The sequence below is a fragment of the Triticum aestivum genome, chromosome 5B (genome assembly GCF_018294505.1).
Source record: "Triticum aestivum cultivar Chinese Spring chromosome 5B, IWGSC CS RefSeq v2.1, whole genome shotgun sequence".
Taxonomy (NCBI): Eukaryota; Viridiplantae; Streptophyta; class Magnoliopsida; order Poales; family Poaceae; genus Triticum; species Triticum aestivum.
Genome location: NC_057807.1, coordinates 66,293,932 through 66,317,435, shown reverse-complemented (window position 1 = coordinate 66,317,435; position 23,504 = coordinate 66,293,932). Strand labels below are relative to the sequence as shown.

Genomic DNA, 23,504 nt, shown 5'->3' with positions numbered 1-23,504 from the left:
TCGTGTAACACTTAGATGACTAGAGGGATGTCTAATCTGAGTGGGAGTTCATTGTAATAATTTGATTAGATGAACTTAATTATCATGAACTTAGTCTAAAACCTTTGCAAATATGTCTTGTAGATCAAATGACCAACGCTCATGTCAACATGAACTTCAACGCGTTCCTAGAGAAAACCAAGCTGAAAGATGATGGCAGCAACTATACGGACTGGGTCCAGAACCTGAGGATCATCCTCATAGCTGCCAAGAAACAATATGTCCTAGAAGGACCGCTAGGTGATGCACCCGTTCCAGAGAACCAAGACGTTATGAATGCTTGGCAATCTCGTGCTGATGATTACTCCCTCGTTCAGTGCGGCATGCTTTACAGCTTAGAACCGGGGCTCCAAAAGCGTTTTGAGCAACACGGAGCATATGAGATGTTCGAGGAGCTGAAACTAGTTTTCCAAGCTCATGCCCGGGTCGAGAGATATGAAGTCTCCGACAAGTTCTATAGTTGTAAGATGGAGGAAAATAGTTTTGTCAGTGAGCACATACTCAAAATGTCTGGGTTGCACAACCGCCTGTCCCAGCTGGACATTAACCTCCCGGACGAGGCGGTCATTGATAGAATCCTTCAGTCGCTCCCACCAAGCTACAAGAGCTTTGTGATGAACTACAATATGCAGGGGATGGTGAAGACCATTCCTGAAGTATTCTCAATGCTGAAGTCAGCAGAGGTAGAAATCAAGAAGGAACATCAAGTGTTGATGGTTAATAAAACCACTAAGTTCAAGAAGGGCAAGGGCAAGAAGAACTTCAAGAAAGACGGCAAGGATGTTTCCGCGCCCGGTAAGCCAGTTGCCGGGAAGAAGTCAAAGAATGGACCCAAGCCTGAGACTGAGTGCTTTTATTGCAAAGGGAAGGATCACTGGAAGCGGAACTGCCCCAAATACTTAGCGGACAAGAAGGCCGGCAACACCAAATGTATATTTAATATACATGTAATTGATGTGTACCTTACCAGTACTCGTAGTAACTCCTGGGTATTTGATACCGGTGCCGTTGCTCATATTTGTAGCTCACAGCAGGAGCTGCGGAATAAGCGGAGACTGGCGAAGGACAAGGTGACGATGCGCGTCGGGAATGGTTCCAAGGTCGATGTGATCGCCGTCGGCACGCTACCTCTACATTTACCTACGGGATTAGTTTTAAACCTTAATAATTGTTATTTGGTGCCAAGTTTGAGCATGAACATTGTATCTGGATCTCGTTTGATATGAGATGGCTACTCATTTAAATCCGAGACTAATGGTTGTTCTATTTATATGAGAGATATGTTTTATGGCCATGCCCCGATGGTCAATGGTTTATTCTTAATGAATCTCGAGCGTAATGTTACACATATTCATAGTGTGAATACCAAAAGATGTAAAGTTGATAACGATAGTCCCACATACTTGTGGCACTGCCGCCTTGGTCACATTGGTGTCAAGCGCATGAAGAAGCTCCATGCTGATGGGCTTTTAGAGTCTCTTGATTATGAATCATTTGACACATGCGAACCATGCCTAATGGGCAAAATGACCAAGACTCCGTTCTCCGGAACAATGGAGCGAGCAACCAACTTGTTGGAAATCATACATACCGATGTGTGCGGTCCAATGAGCGTTGAAGCTCGCGGAGGATATCGTTATGTTCTCACTCTCACTGATGACTTGAGTAGATATGGGTATGTCTACTTGATGAAACACAAGTCTGAGACCTTTGAAAAGTTCAAGGAATTTCAGAATGAGGTAGAGAATCAACGTGACCGAAAGATAAAGTTCCTACGATTAGATCATGGAGGAGAATATTTAAGTCACGAATTTGGTACGCACTTAAGGAAATGTGGAATCGTTTCACAACTCACGCTGCCTGGAACACCTCAACGTAACGGTGTGTCCGAACATCGTAATCACACTCTATTGGATATGGTGCGGTCTATGATGTCTCTTACCGATTTACCGCTATCATTTTAGGGATACGCTCTAGAGACAGCTACATTCACTTTAAATAGGGCACCGTCTAAATCCGTTGAGACGACACCGTATGAATTATGGTTTGGGAAGAAACCTAAGCTGTCGTTTCTAAAAGTTTGGGGATGCGATGCTTATGTCAAGAAACTTCAACCTGAAAAGCTCGAATCCAAGTCGGAAAAATGCGTCTTCATAGGATACCCTAAGGAAACCATTGGGTATACCTTCTACTTAAGATCCGAGGGCAAGATCTTTGTTGCCAAGAACGGATCCTTTCTGGAAAAAGAGTTTCTCTCAGAAGAAGTAAGTGGGAGGAAAGTAGAACTCGATGAAGTACTACCTCTCGAACAGGAAAGTAGTGCAGCTCAGGAAAATGTTCCTGTGATACCTACACCAACTGAAGAGGAAAATAATGATGATGATCAAGGTACTTTGGATCAAGTTGCTACTAAACTTCGTAGGTCCACAAGGACACGTTCCGCACCAGAGTGGTACGGCAACCCTGTCCTGGAAATCATGTTGTTAGACAACGGTGAACCTTCGAACTATGAAGAAGCGATGGCGGGCCCAGATTCCAACAAATGGCTTGAAGCCATGAAATCCGAGATAGAATCCATGTATGAAAACAAAGTATGGACTTTGACAGACTTGCCCGATGATCGGCGAGCGATAGAAAACAAGTGGATCTTTAAGAAGAAGACGGACGCGGATGGTAATGTTACCATCTATAAAGCTCGACTTGTCGCTAAGGGTTATCGACAAGTTCAAGGGATTGACTACGATGAGACATTCTCTCCCGTAGAGAAGCTGAAGTCCGTCCGAATCATGTTAGCAATTGCCGCATACTATGATTATGAGATATGGCAGATGGACGTCAAAACGGCATTCCTTAACGGACATCTTAAGGAACAGCGGTATATGATGCAGCCGGAAGGTTTTGTCGACCCTAAGAATGCTAACAAAGTATGCAAGCTCCAGCGATCCATTTATGGGCTGGTGCAAGCATCTCGGAGTTGGAACATTCGCTTTGATGAGATGATCAAAGCGTTTGGGTTTATGCAGACTTATGGAGAAGCCTGCGTTTACAAGAAAGTGAGTGGGAGCTCTGTAGCATTTCTCATATTATATGTAGATGACATACTCTTGATGGGAAATGATATAGAACTTTTGGACAGCATTAAGGCCTACTTGAATAAGTGTTTTTCAATGAAGGACCTTGGAGAAGCTGCTTACATATTAGGCATCAAGATCTATAGGGATAGATCAAGACGCCTCATAGGTCTTTCACAAAGCACATACCTTGATAAGATTTTGAAGAAGTTCAAAATGGATCAGTCCAAGAAAGGGTTCTTGCCTGTATTGCAAGGTTTGAGATTGAGCTCGGCTCAATGCCTGACCACGGCAAAAGATAAAGAAGAGATGAGTGTCATCCCCTATGCTTCAGCCATAGGATCTATTATGTATGCCATGCTGTGTACCAGACCTGATGTAAACCTTGCCGTAAGTTTGGTAGGAAGGTACCAAAGTAATCCCGGCAAGGAACACTGGACAGCGGTCAAGAATATCCTGACGTACCTGAAAAGGACAAAGGACATGTTTCTCATTTATGGAGGTGACGAAGAGCTCATCGTAAAGGGTTACGTCGACCCTAGCTTCGACACAGATCTGGATGACTCTAAGTCACAAACCGGATACGTGTATATGTTGAATGGTGGAGCAGTAAGCTGGTGCAGCTGCAAGCAGAGCGTCGTGGCGGGATCTACATGTAAAGCGGAGTACATGGCAGCCTCGGAGGCAGCGCATGAAGCAATTTGGGTGAAGGAGTTCATCACCGACCTAGGAGTCATACCCAATGCGTCGGGGCCGATCAAACTCTTCTGTGACAACACTGGAGCTATTGCACTTGCCAAGGAGCCCAGGTTTCACAAGAAGACCAGGCACATCAAGCGTCGCTTCAACTCCATCCGTGAAAATGTTCAAGATGGAGACATAGATATTTGCAAAGTACATATGGATCTGAATGTCGCAGATCCGTTGACTAAACCTCTCTCGCGAGCAAAACATGATCAACACCAGAACTCTATGGGTGTTCGATTCATCACAAAGTAACTAGATTATTAACTCTAGTGCAAGTGGGAGACTGTTGGAAATATGCCCTAGAGGTAATAATAATAATAAAAGATTATTATTATATTTCCTTATTCATGATAATTGTCTTTATTCATGCTATAACTGTATTATCCGGAGATCGTAATACACGTGTGAATACATAGACCATAATATGTCCCTAGTAAGCCTCTAGTTGACTAGCTCGTTGATCAATAGATAGTCATGGTTTCCTGGCTATGGACATTGGATGTCGTTGATAACGGGATCACATCATTAGGAGAATGATGTGATGGACAAGACCCAATCCTAAGCATAGCACAAGATCGTGTAGTTCGTTTGCTAGAGCTTTTCCAATGTCAAGTATCTTTTCCTTAGACCATGAGATCGTGTAACTCCAAGATACCGTAGGAGTGCTTTGGGTGTACCAAACATCACAACATAACTGGGTGACTATAAAGGTGCACTACAGGTATCTCTGAAAGTGTCTATTGGGTTGACACGGATTGAGATTGGGATTTGTCACTCCGTATGACGGAGAGGTATCTCTGGGCCCACTCGGTAATGCATCATCATAATGAGCTCAAAGTGACCAATTGTTTGGTCACGGGATCATGCATTACGGTACGAGCAAAGTGACTTGCCGGTAACGAGACTGAACGAGGTATTGGGATACCGACGATCGAGTCTCGGGCAAGTAACGTACCGATTGACAAAGGGAATTGAATACGGGGTTGTTTGAATCCTCGACATCGTGGATCATCCGATGAGATCATCGAGGAGAATGTGGGAGCCAACATGGGTATCCAGATCCCGCTGTTGGTTATTGCCCGAGAACCGTCTCGGCCATGTCTACGTGTCTCCCGAACCCGTAGGGTCTACACACTTAAGGTTCGGTGACGCTAGGGTTGTATGAATATGAGTATGCAGCAAACCGAATGTTGTTCGGAGTCCCGGATAAGATCCCGGACGTCATGAGGAGTTTCGGAATGGTCCGGAGGTAAAGAATCATATATAGGAAGTGCTGTTTCGTCCATCGGGAAAGTTTCGGGGTCACCCGGTATTGTACCGGGACCACCGGAAGTGTCCCGGGGGTCCACCGGGTGGGGCCACCCATCCCGGAGGGCCCCATGGGCTGAAGTGGGGAGGGGAACCAGCCCATAGTGGGCTGGTGCGCCCTCCCCCTTGGTCCTCCCTGCGCCTAGGGTTGAAAACCCTAGGGGGGAGGCGCACCACTTGCCTTGGGGGGTACTCCAACCCCCCTGGCCGCCGCCCCCCTTGAGAGATTGCATCTCCCAGGGCCGGCGCCCCCCCTGGGGGCCTATATAAAGGAGGGCAAGGGGGAGGGCAGCCGCACCCTGTGTCTTGGCGCCTCCCTCCCCCTGCTACACCTCTTCCTCCTCCCACAGTAGCTTGGCGAAGCCCTGCCGGAGTTCTGCTGCATCCACCACCACGCCGTCGTGCTGCTGGATCATCATCAACCTCTCCTTCCCCCTTGCTGGATCAAGACGGAGGAGACGTCACACTGACCGTACGTGTGTTGAACGCGGAGGTGCCGTCCGTTCGGTGCTAGGATCTCCGGTGATAGGATCACGACGAGAACGACTACTTCAACCCCGTTCTTTTGAACGCTTCCGCTCGCGATCTACAAAGTGGTATGTAGATGCATCTCTCCTTTCACTCGTTGCTTAGATGAACTCATAGATGGATCTTGGTGAAACCATAGAAAAAAATTTAATTTTCTGCAACGTTCCCCAACACCTTTATAGCCACCCAGTTACGTTCTGACATTTGGTACACCCAAAGCACTCCTACAGTATCCAGGAGTTGCACGATCTCATGGTCTAAGGAAATGATACTTGACATTAGAAAAGCTCTAACAAACGAACTACATGATCTTGTGCTATGCTTAGGATTGGGTCTTGTCCATCACATCATTCTCCCAATGATGTGATCCCGTTATCAATGACATCCAGTGTCCATGGTCAGGAAACTGTAACCATCCATTGATCAACGAGCTAGTCAACTAGAGGCTCACTAGGGACATGTTGTGGTCTATGTATTCACACATGTATTACGATTTCCGGATAACACAATTATAGCATGAACAATAGACAATTATCATGAACAAGAAATATAATAATAACCATTTTATTATTGCCTCTAGGGCATATTTCCAACACATGGTAAGTGTGAGAGTACGATCCGTAACCAAGTAGGAAACCTTCATGTGTTTTAGGAGCAAATTTTGAACAGTGATGCTTATCAAGAATGTAACATTTCGAGCCGAATACTCGAAGGTATCCAACTTGTCGCTTGTTACCGGTGAGTAGCTCGTACGTTGTTTTAAGAAGAAGCTTGTGAAGATAAAGTTGATTTGTAGCATGACAAGCCGTCTCAACCGCTTTCGCCCAAAAATGCTTTGGCATTTTGTATTCATCTAGCATCGTTCTTGCCATCTCGATAAGGGAACGATTCTTCCTTTCAAGAACTCCATTTTGTTGAGGTGTGTACGTAGCCAAGAGCTCATGTGAGATTCTTTCCGTCAAGAAATGTATCCACATTAGCGTTCTTGAACTCCGTTCCGTTGTCGCTCCGAAACTTCTTGATCTTCACTTCAAATTGATTTTGGGCCTTCCTAGCGAAGTTCTTGAAGATCTTTTGTACCTACGATTTGTCATCAGAAAGAACACACACGTAAATCTGGAAAAATCATCAACAATGACCAAACCAAAAGAGTTACCTCCAAGCCTCTTGTAAGCATTGGGACCGAAGAGATCCATATGGAGTAGCTCAAGTGGTCTCCTCATGGTCATGATATTCTTCACGGGGGGCACGTTTGCATAGACTTCTTAGATGGGCCTGGCTGAGGAAAAACAACCTATAAACCACCAACTACACATTGTTTGGTTGTGTGCATATAGGTTAGCTGCATGAGGGAACTAATTTTGACTCGCTGTTTGGTTGGCCGCATAGCATTAGGCACACATAGGACATGTTTGGTTGCCACCTGCATTAGGTGTTGTCACCACTTCTCACTAGTGGTGACCTTACCACACACGATCTTAACAGTTTCACTCATAGCTATGAAACAAATTATGGTTCATCCTAGCTACTATCAAATGGCAGTACCCATTATTAAGAGCCAAAAGGCTCAATGGGGAAAGTTCATCATCGCTCCTCTTCCTCTTCCTCTTACCTCTATTGTTGTTCCTCTTCGTCTTCCTCTTCTATTGCTGTTCTTGCTCTTCTTCTTCTTCTTCGGATCCTTGTCTGACCTCTGTTATCCCACATTGCCTTTGCCCACTCCAGCCTTTTGTTCTTCCAGGCTTTTTTGTCAAATGCCTCAACACAATATGGCCACCGAGGTCAAGATCATCAGGCGTCACATCTTCCTCCTCAGGCACCAGTTCATCACAACCCCATTGCAGGATCCAGTTATGCAGAATGCAACATGCAAGAACAAGCTTAACCTCGGTAGGGTAAGTGTGGATTGGCTTCTAATCTTGGATCTTGAACCTATTCTTCAGAGCTCCAAATACCCTCTCAACCGTTACTCTAAGGCTGGAGTGTCTGGGATTGAACAGTTCCTGTGGAGTCCTAGGGTAGTTCCTACTAGAGAACTCATTCAGATGATACCTGGTCTTCCTGAAGGGTGGAAGAACACCTGGCTGACATGAATAGTCAACATATCCTAGGTAGAACTTGCCATCATGAATGTTGATGCCATCAGGATGACTCATGTTGTCACTGAGTATGTTAGCATCATGTGCTGACCCTTCCCAGCCAGCCAGCACATAGGTGAATTTCAGACCGAAGTCAACAACAGCAAGCACATTTTGGCTTGTTTAGTGTGTTGGGGAACGTAGCAGAAATTCAAAAAATTTCCTACGTAACACCAAGATCTATCTATGGAGAGACCAGCAACGAGTAGAAGGAGAGTGCATCTACATACCCTTGTAGATCGCTAAGCGGAAGCGTTCAAGTGAACGGGGTTGATGGAGTCGTACTCGTCGTGATTCAGATCACCGATGATCAAGTGCCGAACGGACGGCACCTCCGCGTTCAACAAACGTACAGCCCGGTGACGTCTCCCACGCCTTGATCCAGCAAGGAGAGAGGGATAGGTTGAGGAAGACTCCATCCAACAGCAGCACAACGGCGTGGTGGTGATGGAGGAGCGTGGCAATCCTGCAGGGCTTCGCCAAGCACCTACGGGAGAGGAGGAGGTGTCACGGGAGGGAGGGAGGCGCCAAGGGCTCAGGTATGGATGCCCTCCCTCCCCTCCACTATATATAGGGGCAGGGGAGAGGGGGGAGGCGCAGCCTTGCCCCCTACTCCAAGAAAGGGGTGCGGCCAAGAGGGGGGAAGGAGTCCATCCTCCCCAAGGCACCTCGGAGGTGCCTTCCCCCTCGAGGACTCTTCCCTCTAGGGTTCCCTAGGCGCATGGGCCTCTTGGGGCTGGTACCCTTGGCCCATGTAGGCCAAGGCGCACCCCCTACAGCCCATGTGGCCCCCCGGGGCAGGTGGCCCCACCCGGTGGGCCCCCGGGACCCTTCCGGTGGTCCCGGTACAATACCGATGACCCCGAAACTTGTCCCGATGGCCGAAACAGGACTTCCTATATATAAATCTTTACCTCCGGACCATTCCGGAACTCCTCGTGACGTCCGGGATCTCATCCGGGACTCCGAACAACATTCGGTAACCACATACAAGCTTCCTTTATAACCCTAGCGTCATCGAACCTTAAGTGTGTAGACCCTACGGGTTCGGGAGACATGCAGACATGACCGAGACGTTCTCCGGTCAATAACCAACAGCGGGATCTGGATACCCATGTTCGCTCCCACATGTTCCACGATGATCTCATCGGATGAACCACGATGTCAAGGACTTAATCAATCCCGTATACAATTCCCTTTGTCTAGCGGTATTTTACTTGCCCGAGATTCGATCGTCGGTATACCGATACCTTGTTCAATCTCGTTACCGGCAAGTCACTTTACTCGTTCCGTAACACATCATCCCGTGATCAACTCCTTGGTCACATTGCGCATATGACGATGTCCTACCGAGTGGGCCCAGAGATACCTCTCCGTTTACACGGAGTGACAAATCCCAGTCTTGATCCGCATAAAACAATAGATACTTTCGGAGACACATGTAGTGCACCTTTATAGTCACCCAGTTACGTTGTGACGTTTGATACACCCAAAGCACTCCTACGGTATCTAGGAGTTACACGATCTCATGGTCAAAGGAAGAGATACTTGACATTGGCAAAGCTCTAGCAAACAAACTACACGATCTTTGTGCTATGCTTAGGATTGGGTCTTGTCCATCACATCATTCTCCTAATGATGTGATCCCGTTATCAACGACATCCAATGTCCATAGCCAGGAAACCATGACTATCTGTTGATCACAACGAGCTAGTCAACTAGAGGCTCACTAGGGACATATTGTGGTCTGTGTATTCACACGTGTATTACGATTTCCGGATAATACAGTTATAGCATGAATAAAAGACTATTATCATGAACAAAGAAATATAATAATAACACTTTTATTATTGCCTCTAGGGCATATTTCCAACAGTCTCCCACTGGCACTAGAGTCAATAATCTAGTTCACATCGCCATGTGATTAACAGTCACAGGTCACATCGCCATGTGACTAATACCCAAGAGTTTACTAGAGTCAGTAGTCTAGTTCACATCACTATGTGATTAACACTCAATGAGTTTTATGTTTGATCATGTTGCTTGTGAGAGAGGTTTTAGTCAACGGGTCTGAACCTTTCAGATCCGTGGTTGCTTTACAAATCTCTATGTCATCTCCTAGATGCAGCTACCACGCTCTATTTGGAGCTATTCCAAACAACTGTTCTACTTGGAGCTATTCTAAATTGTTGCTCCATTAAACGTATCCGGTATCTCTACTCAGAGCTATCCGGATAGGTGTCAAGCTTGCATCGTCGTAACCTTTACGACGAACTCTTTTACCACCTCCATAATCAAGAAAATTCCTTAGTCCACTAGTTACTAAGGATAATTTTGACCGCTGTCCTGTGAGCCATTCTTGGATCACTCTTGTACCCCTTGACTGACTCATGGCAAGGCACACTTCAGGTGCGGTACACAGCATAGCATACTGAAGAACCTACGTCTTAAGCATAGGGGACGACCTTCATCCTTTCTCTCTATTCTGCCGTGGTCGAGCTTTAAGTCTTAACTTCGTACCTTACAACTCAGGCAAGAACTCCTTCTTTGACTGGTCCATCTTGAACACCTTCAAGATCATCTCAAGGTATGTGCTCATTTGAAAGTATTATTAAGCATTTTGATCTATCCTTATAGATCTTGATGCTCAATGTTCAAGTAGCTTAATCCAGGCTTTCCATTGAAAAACACTTTCAAAATAACCCTATATGCTTTCCAGAAATTCTACGTCATTTCTGATCAACAATATGTCAACAACATATACTCATCAGAAATTCTATAGTGCTCCCACTCACTTCTTTGGAAATACAAATTTCTCATAAACTTTGTACAAACCCAAAATCTTTGATCATCTCATCAAAGCGTACATTCCAACTCCGAGATGCTTACTCCAGTCCTTAGAAGGATCGCTGGAGCTAGCATACCTTTTAGCATCCTTAGGATCGACAAAACTTTTCTGATTGTATTGCATACAACCTTTCCTTACGAAAACTAGTAAGGAAACTTGTCTTGACATCCATCTGCCAGATTTCATAAATGCAGCTAATGCTAACATGATTCCGACGGACTTTAAGCATCGCTACGAGTGAGAAACTCTCATCGTAGTCAACTCCTTGAACTTGTCGGAAAACACTTCGCCACAAGTCGAGCTTCATAGATGGTGACATTACCATCCACGTCCGTCTTCTTCTTAAAAGATCCATTTATCTCAATGGCTTGCCGATCATCGGGCAAGTCCACCAAAGTCCATGGATCCGTTCTCGGATTTTATGGCCTCGAGCCATTTATCGGAATCCGGGCCCACCATCGCTTCTCCATAGCTCGTAGGTTCATTGTTGTCTAGCAACATGACCTTCAAGACAGGATCACCTTACCACTCCGAAGTAGTACGTGTCCTTGTCGTCCTACGAGGTTCGGTAGTGACTTGATCCGAAGTTTCATGATTAATATATTAAGCTTCCACTTCAATTGGTGTAGGTGCCATAGGAACAACTTCCTGTGCCCTGCCACACACTAGTTGAAGAGACGGTTCAATAACCTCATCAAGTCTCCACCATCCTCCCACTCAACTCTTTCGAGAGAAACCTTTCCTCGAGAAAGGACCCGATTCTAGAAACAATTCATATTGCTTTCGGATCTGAATTAGGAGGTATACCCAACTGTTTTGGGTTTCCTATGAAGATGCATTTTATCCGCTTTGGGTTCGAGCTTATCAACCTGAAACTTTTTCATATAAGCGTCGCAGCCCCAAACTTTTAAGAAACGACAACTTAGGTTTCTCTAAACCATAATTCATACGGTGTCATCTCAACGGAATTACGCGGTGCCCTATTTAAAGTGAATGTGGTTGTCTCTAATGCCTAACCCATGAACGATAGTGGTAATTCAATAAGAGACATCATGGTATGCACCATATCCAATAGGGTGCAACTATGATGTTCGGACACACCATCACACTATGGTGTTCCAGGTGGTATTAATTATGAAACAATTTCCACAATGTCTTAATTGTGTGCCAAAACTCGTAACTCAGATATTCATCTCTATGATCATATCATAGACATTTTATCCTCTTGTCACAATGATCTTCTACTTCACTCTGAAATTACTTGAACCATTCAATAATTCAGACTTGTGTTTCATCAAGTAAATATTCTCAACATCTACTCGAGTCATCTGTGAAGTAAGAACATAACGATATTCACTGCATGCCTCAGCACTTATTGGACTGCACACATCAAAATGTGTTACTTCCAACAAGTTGCTATCTTGTTCCATCTTATTGAAACCGAGGCTTTTCAGTCATCTTGCCTATGTGGTATGATTTGCATATCTCAAGTGATTCAAAATCAAGTGAGTTCAAACGGTCCATTTGCATGGAGTTTCTTCATGCATATATACCAATAGACATGGTTCGCATGTCTCAAACTTTTCAAAAATGAGTGAGTCCAAAGATCCATCAACATGGAGCTTCTTCATGCGTTTTATACCATTATGACTTACATGGCAGTGCCACAAGTAAGTGGTACTATCATTACTATCTTATATCTTTTGGCATGAAAATGTGTATCACTACGATCGAGATTCAATAAACCATTCATTTTTAGGTGTAAGACCATTGAAGGTATTATTCAAATAAACAGAGTAACCATTATTCTCCTTAAATGAATAACCGTATTGCGATAGACATAATCCAATCATGTCTATGCTCAACGCAAACACCAATCTCGGTGGTAGAGGGAGCGTGCGATGCTTGATCATATCAACCTTGGAAACACTTCCAACATATATCGTCAGCTCACCTTTAGCTAGTCTCCGTTTATTCCGTAGCTTTTATTTCGAGTTACTAACACTTAGCAACCGAACCGGTATCTAATACCCTGGTGCTACTAGGAGTACTAGTAAAGTACACATTAACATAATGTATATCCAATATACTTCTATCGACCTTGCCAGCCTTCTCATCTACCAAGTATCTAGGGTAATCTTGCTCCAGTGGTTGTTCCCCTTATTATAGAAGCACTTAGTCTCGGGTTTGGGTTCAACCTTGGGTTTCTTCATTGGTGCAGCAGCTGATTTGCCGTTTCATGAAGTATCCCTTCTTGCCCTTGCCCTTCTTGAAACTAGTGGTTTCACCAACCATCAACAATTGATGCTCCTTCTTGATTTCTACTTTCGCGGTGTCAAACATCGTGAATACCTCAAGGATCATCTTATTTATCCCTGATATGTTATAGTTCATCACGAAGCTCTAGCAGCTCGGTGGCAATGACTTTGGGGAAACATCACTATCTCATCTGGAAGATTAACTCCCACTTGATTCAAGTGATTGCTGCACTCAGACAATCTGAGCACAAGCTCAACGATTGAGCTTTTCTCCCTTAGTTTGCAGGCTAAGAAAATCGCCGGAGGTCTCATACCTCTTGACGTGGGTACGAGTCTGAAATCCCAATTTCAGCCCTCGAAACATCTCATATGTTCCGCGACGTTTCGAAAACGTCTTTGGTGCCTCTACTTAAACCATTTAACTGAACTATCACGTAGTTATCAAAACGTGTATGTCCTATGTTCGCAACATCCACAAACGACGTTTGGGGTTCAGCACACTAAGCGGTGCATTAAGGACATAAGCTTTCTACTGTCCGCATAATTGCTACTTTCAACTTTCAACTATATTTTCTCTAGGAACATATCTAAAACAGTGGAACTAAAGCGCGAGCTTACGACATAATTTGCAAGAGGTCTTTTGACTATGTTCAGGATAATCAAGTTCATCTTATGAACTCCCACTCAGATAGACATCCCTCTAGTCATCTAAGTGATTACATGATCCGAGTCAACTAGGCCGTGTCCGATCATCACGTGAGACGGACTAGTCATCATCGGTGAACATCTTCATGTTGATCGTATCTACTATACGACTCATGCTCGACCTTTCGGTCTCCGTGTTCCGAGGCCATGTCTGCACATGCTAGGCTCGTCAAGTTAACCCTAAGTGTTTTCGCTGTGTAAAACTGTCTTACACCCGTTGTATGTGAACGTAAGAATCCATCACACCCGATCATCACGTGGTGCTTAGAAGCGACGAACTGTAGCAACGGTGCACAGTTAGGGGAGAACACTTCTTGAAATTTTGTAAGGGATCATCTTATTTACTACCGTCGTCCTAAGTAAACAAGATGCATAAACATGATAAACATCACATGCAATCAAATAGTGACATGATATGGCCAATATCATTTTGCTTCTTTTGATCTTCATCTTCGGGGCTCCATGATCATCATCGTCACCGGCATGACACCATGATCTCCATCATCATGATCTCCATCATCGTGTCTTCATGAAGTTGTCACGCCAACGACTACTTCTACTTCTATGGCTAACGCGTTTAGCAATAAAGTAAAGTAAGTTACATGGCGTTCTTCAATGACACGCAGGTCATACAAAAAATAAAGACAACTCCTATGGCTCCTGCCGGTTGTCATACTCATCGACATGCAAGTCGTGAATCCTATTACAAGAACATGATCAATCTCATACATCACATATCATTCATCACATTCTTCTTGGCCATATCACATCACATAGCATACCCTGCAAAAACAAGTTAGACGTCCTCTAATTGTTGTTGCATGTTTTACGTGGCTGCTATGGGTTTCTAGCAAGAACGTTTCTTACCTACGCAAGACCACAACGTGATATGCCAATTGCTATTTACCCTTCATAAGGACCCTTTTCATCGAATCTGTTCCGACTAAAGTGGGAGAGACTGGCACCCGCTAGCCACCTTATGCACCAAGTGCATGTCAATCGGTGGAACCTGTCTCACGTAAGAGTACGTGTAAGGTCGGTCTGGGCCGCTTCATCCCACAATACCGTCGAAACAAGATTGGACTAGTAACGGTAAGCATATTGAACAACATCAACGCCCACAACTACTTTGTGTTCTACTCGTGCAAAGAATCTACGCAATAGACCTAGCTCATGATGCCACTGTTGGGGAACGTAGCAGAAATTCAAAAAATTTCCTACGTAACACCAAGATCTATCTATGGAGAGACCAGCAACGAGTAGAAGGAGAGTGCATCTACATACCCTTGTAGATCGCTAAGCGGAAGCGTTCAAGTGAACGGGGTTGATGGAGTCGTACTCGTCGTGATTCAGATCACCGATGATCAAGTGCCGAACGGACGGCACCTCCGCGTTCAACACACGTACAGCCCGGTGACGTCTCCCACGCCTTGATCCAGAAAGGAGAGAGGGAGAGGTTGAGGAAGACTCCATCCAACAGCAGCACAACGGCGTGGTGGTGATGGAGGAGCATGGCAATCCTGCAGGGCTTCGCCAAGCACCTACGGGAGAGGAGGAGGTGTCACGGGAGGGAGGGAGGCGCCAAGGGCTCAGGTATGGATGCCCTCCCTCCCCTCCACTATATATAGGGGCAGGGGAGAGGGGGGAGGCGCAGCCTTGCCCCCTACTCCAAGAAAGGGGTGCGGCCAAGAGGGGGGAAGGAGTCCATCCTCCCCAAGGCACCTCGGAGGTGCCTTCCCCCTCGAGGACTCTTCCCTCTAGGGTTCCCTAGGCGCATGGGCCTCTTGGGGCTGGTGCCCTTGGCCCATGTAGGCCAAGGCGCACCCCCTACAGCCCATGTGGCCCCCCGGGGCAGGTGGCCCCACCCGGTGGGCCCCCGGGACCCTTCCGGTGGTCCCGGTACAATACCGATGACCCCGAAACTTGTCCCGATGGCCGAAACAGGACTTCCTATATATAAATCTTTACCTCCGGACCATTCCGGAACTCCTCGTGACGTCCGGGATCTCATCCGGGACTCCGAACAACATTCGGTAACCACATACAAGCTTCCTTTATAACCCTAGCGTCATCGAACCTTAAGTGTGTAGACCCTACGGGTTCGGGAGACATGCAGACATGACCGAGACGTTCTCCGGTCAATAACCAACAGCGGGATCTGGATACCCATGTTGGCTCCCACATGTTCCACGATGATCTCATCGGATGAACCACGATGTCAAGGACTCAATCGATCCCGTATTCAATTCCCTTTGTCTATCGGTATTTTACTTGCCCGAGACTCGATCGTCGGTATCCAATACCTTGTTCAATCTCGTTACCGGCAAGTCATTTTACTCGTTCCGTAACACATCATCCCGTGATCAACTCCTTGGTCACATTGCGCATATGATGATGTCCTACTGAGTGGGCCCAGAGATACCTCTCCGTTTACACGGAGTGACAAATCCCAGTCTCGATCCGCATAAAACAATAGATACTTTCGGAGATACCCGTAGTGCACCTTTATAGTCACCCAGTTACGTTGTGACGTTTGATACACCCAAAGCACTCCTACGGTATCCAGGAGTTACACGATCTCATGGTCAAAGGAAGAGATACTTGACATTGGCAAAGCTCTAGCAAACGAACTACACGATCTTTGTGCTATGCTTAGGATTGGGTCTTGTCCATCACATCATTCTCCTAATGATGTGATCCCGTTATCAACGACATCCAATGTCCATAGCCAGGAAACCATGACTATCTGTTGATCACAACGAGCTAGTCAACTAGAGGCTCACTAGGGACATATTGTGGTCTGTGTATTCACACGTGTATTACGATTTCCGGATAATACAGTTATAGCATGAATAAAAGACTATTATCATGAACAAAGAAATATAATAATAACACTTTTATTATTGCCTCTAGGGCATATTTCCAACATAGTGGTCCTCCCCATGTATGTTGTAGCTTGTGACCTCGGCACTATGGCAATGACATGAGTACCATTTATTGCCTCAATGCAATCCTGAAATGGCAATACAAGATTGTGTTAGTGCTCACCTTGAACAATCCAAGCATATCAAGCAAGGGACTACATACTGCAGTGCTCACCTTGAAGTATGGATACCATCTTGGGATAGTGCAAATCTTGGTAGGAGTCCAACCAGTTGGTGACTTGATCATCTCTCCTCTGAGCTCCCCAACAGCATACAACACTTGCTTCAAATATCTTGAGATGGTCTCCATTGATCTCCTGGTTGTGTTGTGGATAACCCTGAACCTCTGGTTATGGCCAACAACATGAAGGAACATGGCGACTTGCTCTTCCACACTGGTGTGGATGCTATCTTCTAGCAGCCCCCTGGTCCTGAAGGTATGCGCAAGTCTGGCAAATGGCGCTCTTTTCATTCTAAGCATCCACATAGCCTCTGTGTCGTTGCAGTTGTATATGTAGTTCGGATTGGCGGTCCTCTCCTACTCCAACATAAGCAGCGTATATAATGACAGGTCTGTCACCACGACGAACAACTCTCTTGTGCATGAATATGACCCATGCCTGAATAACAGCTATCAGTGCTCCTGCCTGAACTACTAGCCGCATCCGTGCGTCCATAACCTAGTCCACATTGAGGGTGCGTTGAGCAATGGGGAAATCGATCCTACACCTTGCCTAACGGCCTAACAACGTACCTAACATAGGGAAGAGGGGGTGTTGCTTACCAGCATCGGAGACGAGGACGACGAAGGGAGGGGGCATGGCTGAGTCAATGATGACCAGACGGTGGCCAAATGGAAGAGCAACAACAGCTTCTACTGCCGGATCTGCCGCTGCTTGCACAAATCTGAGTCGCCGCCGCCGGTAGTGATGAGGCTAGAGGAAGTGGTTGTCCTAGAGGTAGCGATGACCAAGTAGATGTATGGGGGGTGAGCCTAGATTTGGTGTCGTGGGCGCCCGATTTCCATCTCCCGCCATTCCCACTCACTTTCACCCTGCCCCCCGCCCCCTCCGCGTGCGAGCTTGCGCCGTCCTCAACTCGACTCGCTAAAAACTGCCGATTCGGCAGTTTCTAGCAAGCCAGGCTGAGGCTGCTTTAAGCTTCATGCAGTTGTGAGCCAACCCACTGCGTTCGCAACCAAACGCACATTTCGTGGCCCAACTGGGCCTGGTTGCGATTTTGTGGGCAACCAAACGCGCCTGGGATGACTTCCTTCAACTTGTTTTCCTACTTGGCAAGCGCTACAAAGTCTATCTTTATCAAAGATAATATTTTTCACACCAAAGATGTGATCTCCTTTAACAAGTTTATCAAAATTTCACATGTTTAATATGGTTCGCTGCGGGAAGTTGTGGGGCCAGCCGTTTAATTGATTCCTACCTCGTGATGCCACGATGGTGCCGTAAGTGTAGAGCGTATAAACTGTCTGTAAGTGTAGCATAATTGTTGTTGAAGTTAGCACTAACCATGGCTAACGAAAGCCCTAAACCCTAGTTAACAACTAAACGATTGCACAATTGCACAGCCAGCCAACTCAGCCCTATAAATAGCCAACACCACCACCAAATGCTACGTACACGGTGGCATCTCTGAGACTCTGACCTTGAGGAGCTGAGGTGTTTATGGATTTCTAGCTAGCAGCACGTAGGGACGAGCGTCGTCATTGGTCGTACGCACTAGCCATGAACGGCAAGAGCAAGAAGAGCAAGGGCACGCCATTGCTGGGCAAGTACGAGCTCGGGCGACTGCTCGGCCGCGGCACGTTCGCCAAGGTGTACTTCGCGCACCCGGTCACTGGCGGTGAGCCAGTGGCAGTGAAGGTGATCGACAAGGCGGAGGTGATGGGCATGGAGGGCATGGCGCCTCGCGTGCTCCGGGAGGTGGTGGCCATGCGCCGGCTTCGCCACCCGGGCGTGCTCCGCCTCCACGAGGTGCTCGCCACGCGCTCCAGGATCTATCTCGTCATGGAGCTAGCCCCCCGTGGCGACCTCCAGTCCATGCTCGCCGCTCTACCAAACCGCCGCTTTTCGGAGAAGGCCGCGCGGCGCGTGTTCGTCCAGCTCACGGCGGCGCTTGCCCACTGCCACGCGCGCGGTGTGACGCACCGCGACGTCAAGCCGCAAAACGTCCTCCTCGACAGCGCCGGCAACCTTAAGGTGTCCGACTTCGGCCTATCGGCGCTCCCAGACACGCTTCGGGACGACGGCCGCCTCCACACCGCCTGCGGCACGCCGGCCTATGCCGCGCCGGAGGTGCTCCGCCACACATCATACGACGGCGCCAAGGCCGACGCGTGGTCCTGTGGCGTCATGCTCTTCGTCCTCCTCGCCGGACGCCTGCCCTTCGACGACGCGAACATCCCCGATATGTGCCGAAAGGCGCACCGCCGTGACTACGAGGTCCCGCCGTGGGTATCCCCGCCGGCGCGCCGCCTGGTGCACCGCCTGCTCGACCCGAACCCGGCGACCCGCGTCTCCGTGGAGGCTCTGGCGGCGACGCACCCATGGTTCGTCAAGCGCTCCCTCAGCCTCGACTCGCAGCTCGACGGCCTCCTCGACGGCCAGCCAGAGCGCGCGCTGGCGTTCCGGGCGCCGGCGGTGAACGCATTCGACATCATATCCATGTCGCAAGGGCTCGACCTGTCCGGGCTGTTCGGCGGGAGCAAGAGCAGGGAGAAGCGGTTCATGACGACAGCGTCGCCGGAGCAGACGCTGGAGCAGCTCAGCCGGGCGAGCGGGAAGCTCGGGTACGTCGTGGTGGGGAAGAAAGGAGTGGGGTGCCAGCGCCGTCCTCCAGGGAGGCCGGCAATATCAGTGGGGATTTCGGAGCTGGTGCCGCCACTAATGCTCGTCGAGATGCGGCTGGAGATGGACGACGGCGACGGCGAGGTTCAAGTGTTTGGTTGGGATCAGTTGAGGGTGGAGCTAGGGGATGTAGTAAGGGCTTGGCATAGCTGTGAAGATTTGCAACAAGTTCAGTAAACTTTCTTATTCAGAACTAGTTATTTTGCAGCTTAGCTAGTTAATGGAGGTGTAAAAAGGTACTTTGCTCTAAAATGTCAATATGTGTGAATCTAGCTTGTTTGTTTCTTTTACTTGTTTTCTGTTTTGAATATTACACTGTACACTGCTATATGTAAGTTCCATTTGTATACAAGAAAAGATAGGGTAAGTTTTATGGGCAACGATCTGAATGTGTTGAGGAAGTAATGATGGTACAAAAGATTGAAGAAAATGAAACAAAGTTCTGTGTATGTTCAGCTCTGTAAGCAGCACACTCTAGATCAATGAGAAATTAGCCCATAATAACAGACGAGTAATCAGAATTTAGCCCATAATTATGTCTTGATATACTACTATGCATTTTGCGTATCAGTTAATTGGAAGGCAACTGAACAAGTTTCAAAAAATGGATGGCATGCTGCTCAACAAAATTCTGGTAAATAGTAGGAGTACGTAACTCTAAAAATAATACTACTATTATACAGTTTATACTTCATGTATATGCAATACCCCATTTTTGTTTAGTGAAAGGCACAATATCACAAACTAATAAAATACTTGCAAAAATAAGTTTCTACTGTAATTAACAATACCGCAGTCAAAATCAGGCATTTCTAATTACGCTGATTAGACAGCCTCTTAATCATTTGACAACACTGACAGCACTCGCGGGGCGGTTTAGCCGCTGCCCCTGAATAATCAGCACACTCTGAGCGTTTTTCACAACACCAAGAGACATCTATTTATGGTATCTGAATTGTTATGCTATCATGTATACAATTTGACAAATGAGTGAATGTACAATGATACACGCACCTTTTGCTTTTATTAGTGCTATCAAGATAACGAAACTGTAGTAACAGACAGACACAGAAGCAGTGACATGTTTGGCTCACCTGTGGCCGGCCTGCTAGCACAGATCCGTCGAACCAGGGCTCCTGTCTGCTCCGTTATGTTCATTGCATAGCAAACTAGTTGCCATTTTTTAGCCCAACAACTCAACCTCTATCTCTCTATCCCATTAATTTCCAAGAAAAGAATTCTTGAATTTGAATGAGATAAGTGCGCGGAGAAAAAAAAATACATGCTGAGAAGTAGAGTGTCCCTATCAATGTCTCTGGGGGCTTCATTTCTGGTGAATTAACTTTCTGAAGGATATGTTATCCTGAATAAAGTGAGAGGGAGGCCTGCATCCATGGCGACCGTTGGTTGTTTCCCAGGACTATGAACAGTTGCCAGGTCTCTCGGCATCGTCGATTCGCCATGATATGTTCGGAGAGAATGCGACCATAGATAGATACAGGTACGGAGTAGATGTCAGTAGCATCAACTCTCAATCAAGTGAAGGTATAAGATAGCTAGAAACAACCTGCCGCATCAACTGATAAAGAGGCCTTGTTGGAAGATATTTGTGCACACTCTGTGAAGCAACAGGTGATTGATTGGTTCCTTGGTTTGCAGCTAGCTATCAGTGGGAGCTATTTTCTTCAGAGCAGCAATGCAGGTTTCTCTTGTAAGAGCATAGACACCACAGAAAATTATCTCAGGGTTTTCCCCCTTTTTTGACATAATGGAAAGATTATCCTCCCGGTCTCTACATCGTGTGATGCAACAATGTCAGAGCCAATTCGCCGACGAAGAAAAGATAACCATATTTGGTGTCACTAGTCATGTCAGAGTGCAGATCACCTGATCACCTGCTCCCCTGAATGAAGTTCAACCCATTGAACTCTGCTTCTCACTGAAATTTCTGCGTTGTTCCTGTTACTTCTCTAGGAAGCACTCTGCTTTCCTACGCTTTTGTATCAGTCACTATGTTGCTTCGCTTTGTTCAATGGGGGCAGGGGAACCACTTTACATCTAAAAAATGGTGCTGCAACCTGCAAATTGCCAAAGCTGTTACTCTCAGGAGATGCAATTTGCCAGTTCTTTGTGCAAAACTAATGTGACCTGACCTGGACATGAGGGAATGGAACAACCAGTAGTGACAAACGAGGTGGCTCAGAAATTCAGCTCACCTCGTCATTGGTTCAAGAATCAAGACACTCACACACACATGCGTACAAGATGCTTACCTTTTGTGCGAACTAAGTTGGCTATCCATTGTAACCTCGCCCGGTAAAGCGGTGAAAAGGAAATCAGTATTTGACTGCACCTGTCTGGTCACAATACAGGAGGAGGAGAACTGTAAGCAAAGTAAACAACGTGCGAGAAATATGCAAGACAAGAAGTGCTGGTCTGAATCAGCACAATCTTTTTGGGCAAGATATGTAGCACGCTGGAATCAAGCAATCGTGCGATGCAATCAAAGCTTAAAACAGACCAAGCGCATACCCTTAATCTGCAATAAGTTAGGTGATATTACCTTTTGGGTGTAAATCCTCTCCTCCATGAGTACCCTCTCTTTTTCTACACAGATGACACTCATTAAAATCTGACAATTCAGTTTTGTATGAATGTGTATGTAGTGTTAGCATTTTGATCCAATCAGGAGCCTCTTTCAGTAAGATCTGTGATGCAAAGGACTATGGATGGATAAGCATGTAAATATACATATCAAGTCCCTAGACATAGCAACAAGGAGTTCTGCCCAAGATCAAGGCAACATGTTTTATCCAAAATACGGTGCGCTTTGCTACCATTATCTCTTCAATTAACTAGTCTATCCACTTGGTCATCCTCCTAACTTTCCATTGGAAGTACAGAAGAATAAGTTATCCCCCATATGCTCCAAAAAGTGCAAAGACAACTTGTCAAAGTCACAGAAGAACAGTCTCACACATCATGGTTCTCATGGGATATTTAGCGAAACAAGCTTTATGTCAATGTTAAAAAGAGATGCTATTTTACGCCATCTTCTGTATATCCTGCCTAGATCAGTTTACCATCTGTTTAGGATAGTCGTACGAGAGAATGGACTCATTGACGCGGGCTATGACCATTAGCCATTCATCCCCGTTTTCAGAGAAGAATTTCAGGAAAGAACATTGAGAAAGGGAAACAAAATTCTCTTGTCCATGCGCTGCGGTGTTTCTTGCGCGATAGCTGGAAACGTCTTAGCCTGTTGGGGCCGACGGGTTCGTGTTTATATGGAGTTGGGGCGCACCTCCCAACCATAGCGCATACATTGTTCAGATTACAAAAGAGAGAGAGAGATATTCAAGGAAGAGATAGAACTTGGAGAAGAAGGAAAATAATCTATCTCTATCTATCTATCCTAACTACCTCATGCGCCGGGTGGTGCAACCACATTATGTTTAACACCCTCCCGTAATCACAGCTTCATTAAGTTGAGATTATGCTTGAATTCTTCAAAACTTCTTGAGGGCAAAGGCTTTGTAAATCCATCTGCAATCTGATCCTTTGAATGCACAAATCGAATATCAAGTTGCTTTTGAGCAACTCTTTCTCTGACAAAATGAAAGTCTATCTCTATGTGCTTTGTTCTGGCATGGAACACAGGATTAGCAGAAAGATAAGTAGCTCCAAGATTGTCACACCACAGACATGGAGCTTGCTTGCTCTTTACTCCAAGCTCTTTCAACATAGACTGAACCCATATGATTTCAACTGTAGCATTTGCTAATGCCTTGTACCCTGCCTCAGTGCTTGACCTGGATACAGTAGCCTGTTTGCGTGCACACCATGATATTAAGTTAGGTCCAAAAAAGACTGCAAAACCACCTGTTGAGCGTCTGTCATCTAGGCACCCTGCCCAGTCTGAATCAGAAAAGGCACTGACAAGAGTAGAAGATGACTTGCTGAAATTTAGACCTATATTGAGAGTATGTTTAACATATCTGACTATACGCTTGGCAGCTGTCAAGTGAACATCAGTAGGTGCATGCAAAAACTGCCAGACTTTGTTGACAGCAA

General features: G+C 46.2%; 1 protein-coding gene and 1 long non-coding RNA gene across 2 annotated transcripts; one reads left to right on the top strand and one right to left on the bottom strand.

The window, feature by feature from the left end:
• The first annotated feature begins 18,188 nt into the window (after positions 1-18,188).
• Positions 18,189-19,810, top strand: LOC123110446 (CBL-interacting protein kinase 4). Its single transcript, XM_044530961.1, has one exon. The coding sequence runs from the start codon at positions 18,309-18,311 to the stop codon at positions 19,605-19,607; it is 1,299 nt and encodes a 432-aa protein (XP_044386896.1). The 5' UTR covers positions 18,189-18,308; the 3' UTR covers positions 19,608-19,810.
• Positions 19,811-20,321: 511 nt separating this feature from the next.
• On the bottom strand, positions 20,322-23,184 carry LOC123115690 (uncharacterized). Its single transcript, XR_006456705.1, has 4 exons — positions 21,994-23,184; positions 21,704-21,787; positions 21,318-21,508; positions 20,322-21,222 (listed from the first exon to the last, which is right to left on the bottom strand). It is a non-coding gene; the product is annotated as an uncharacterized lncRNA (long non-coding RNA).
• Between the last annotated feature and the right edge of the window lie 320 nt (positions 23,185-23,504).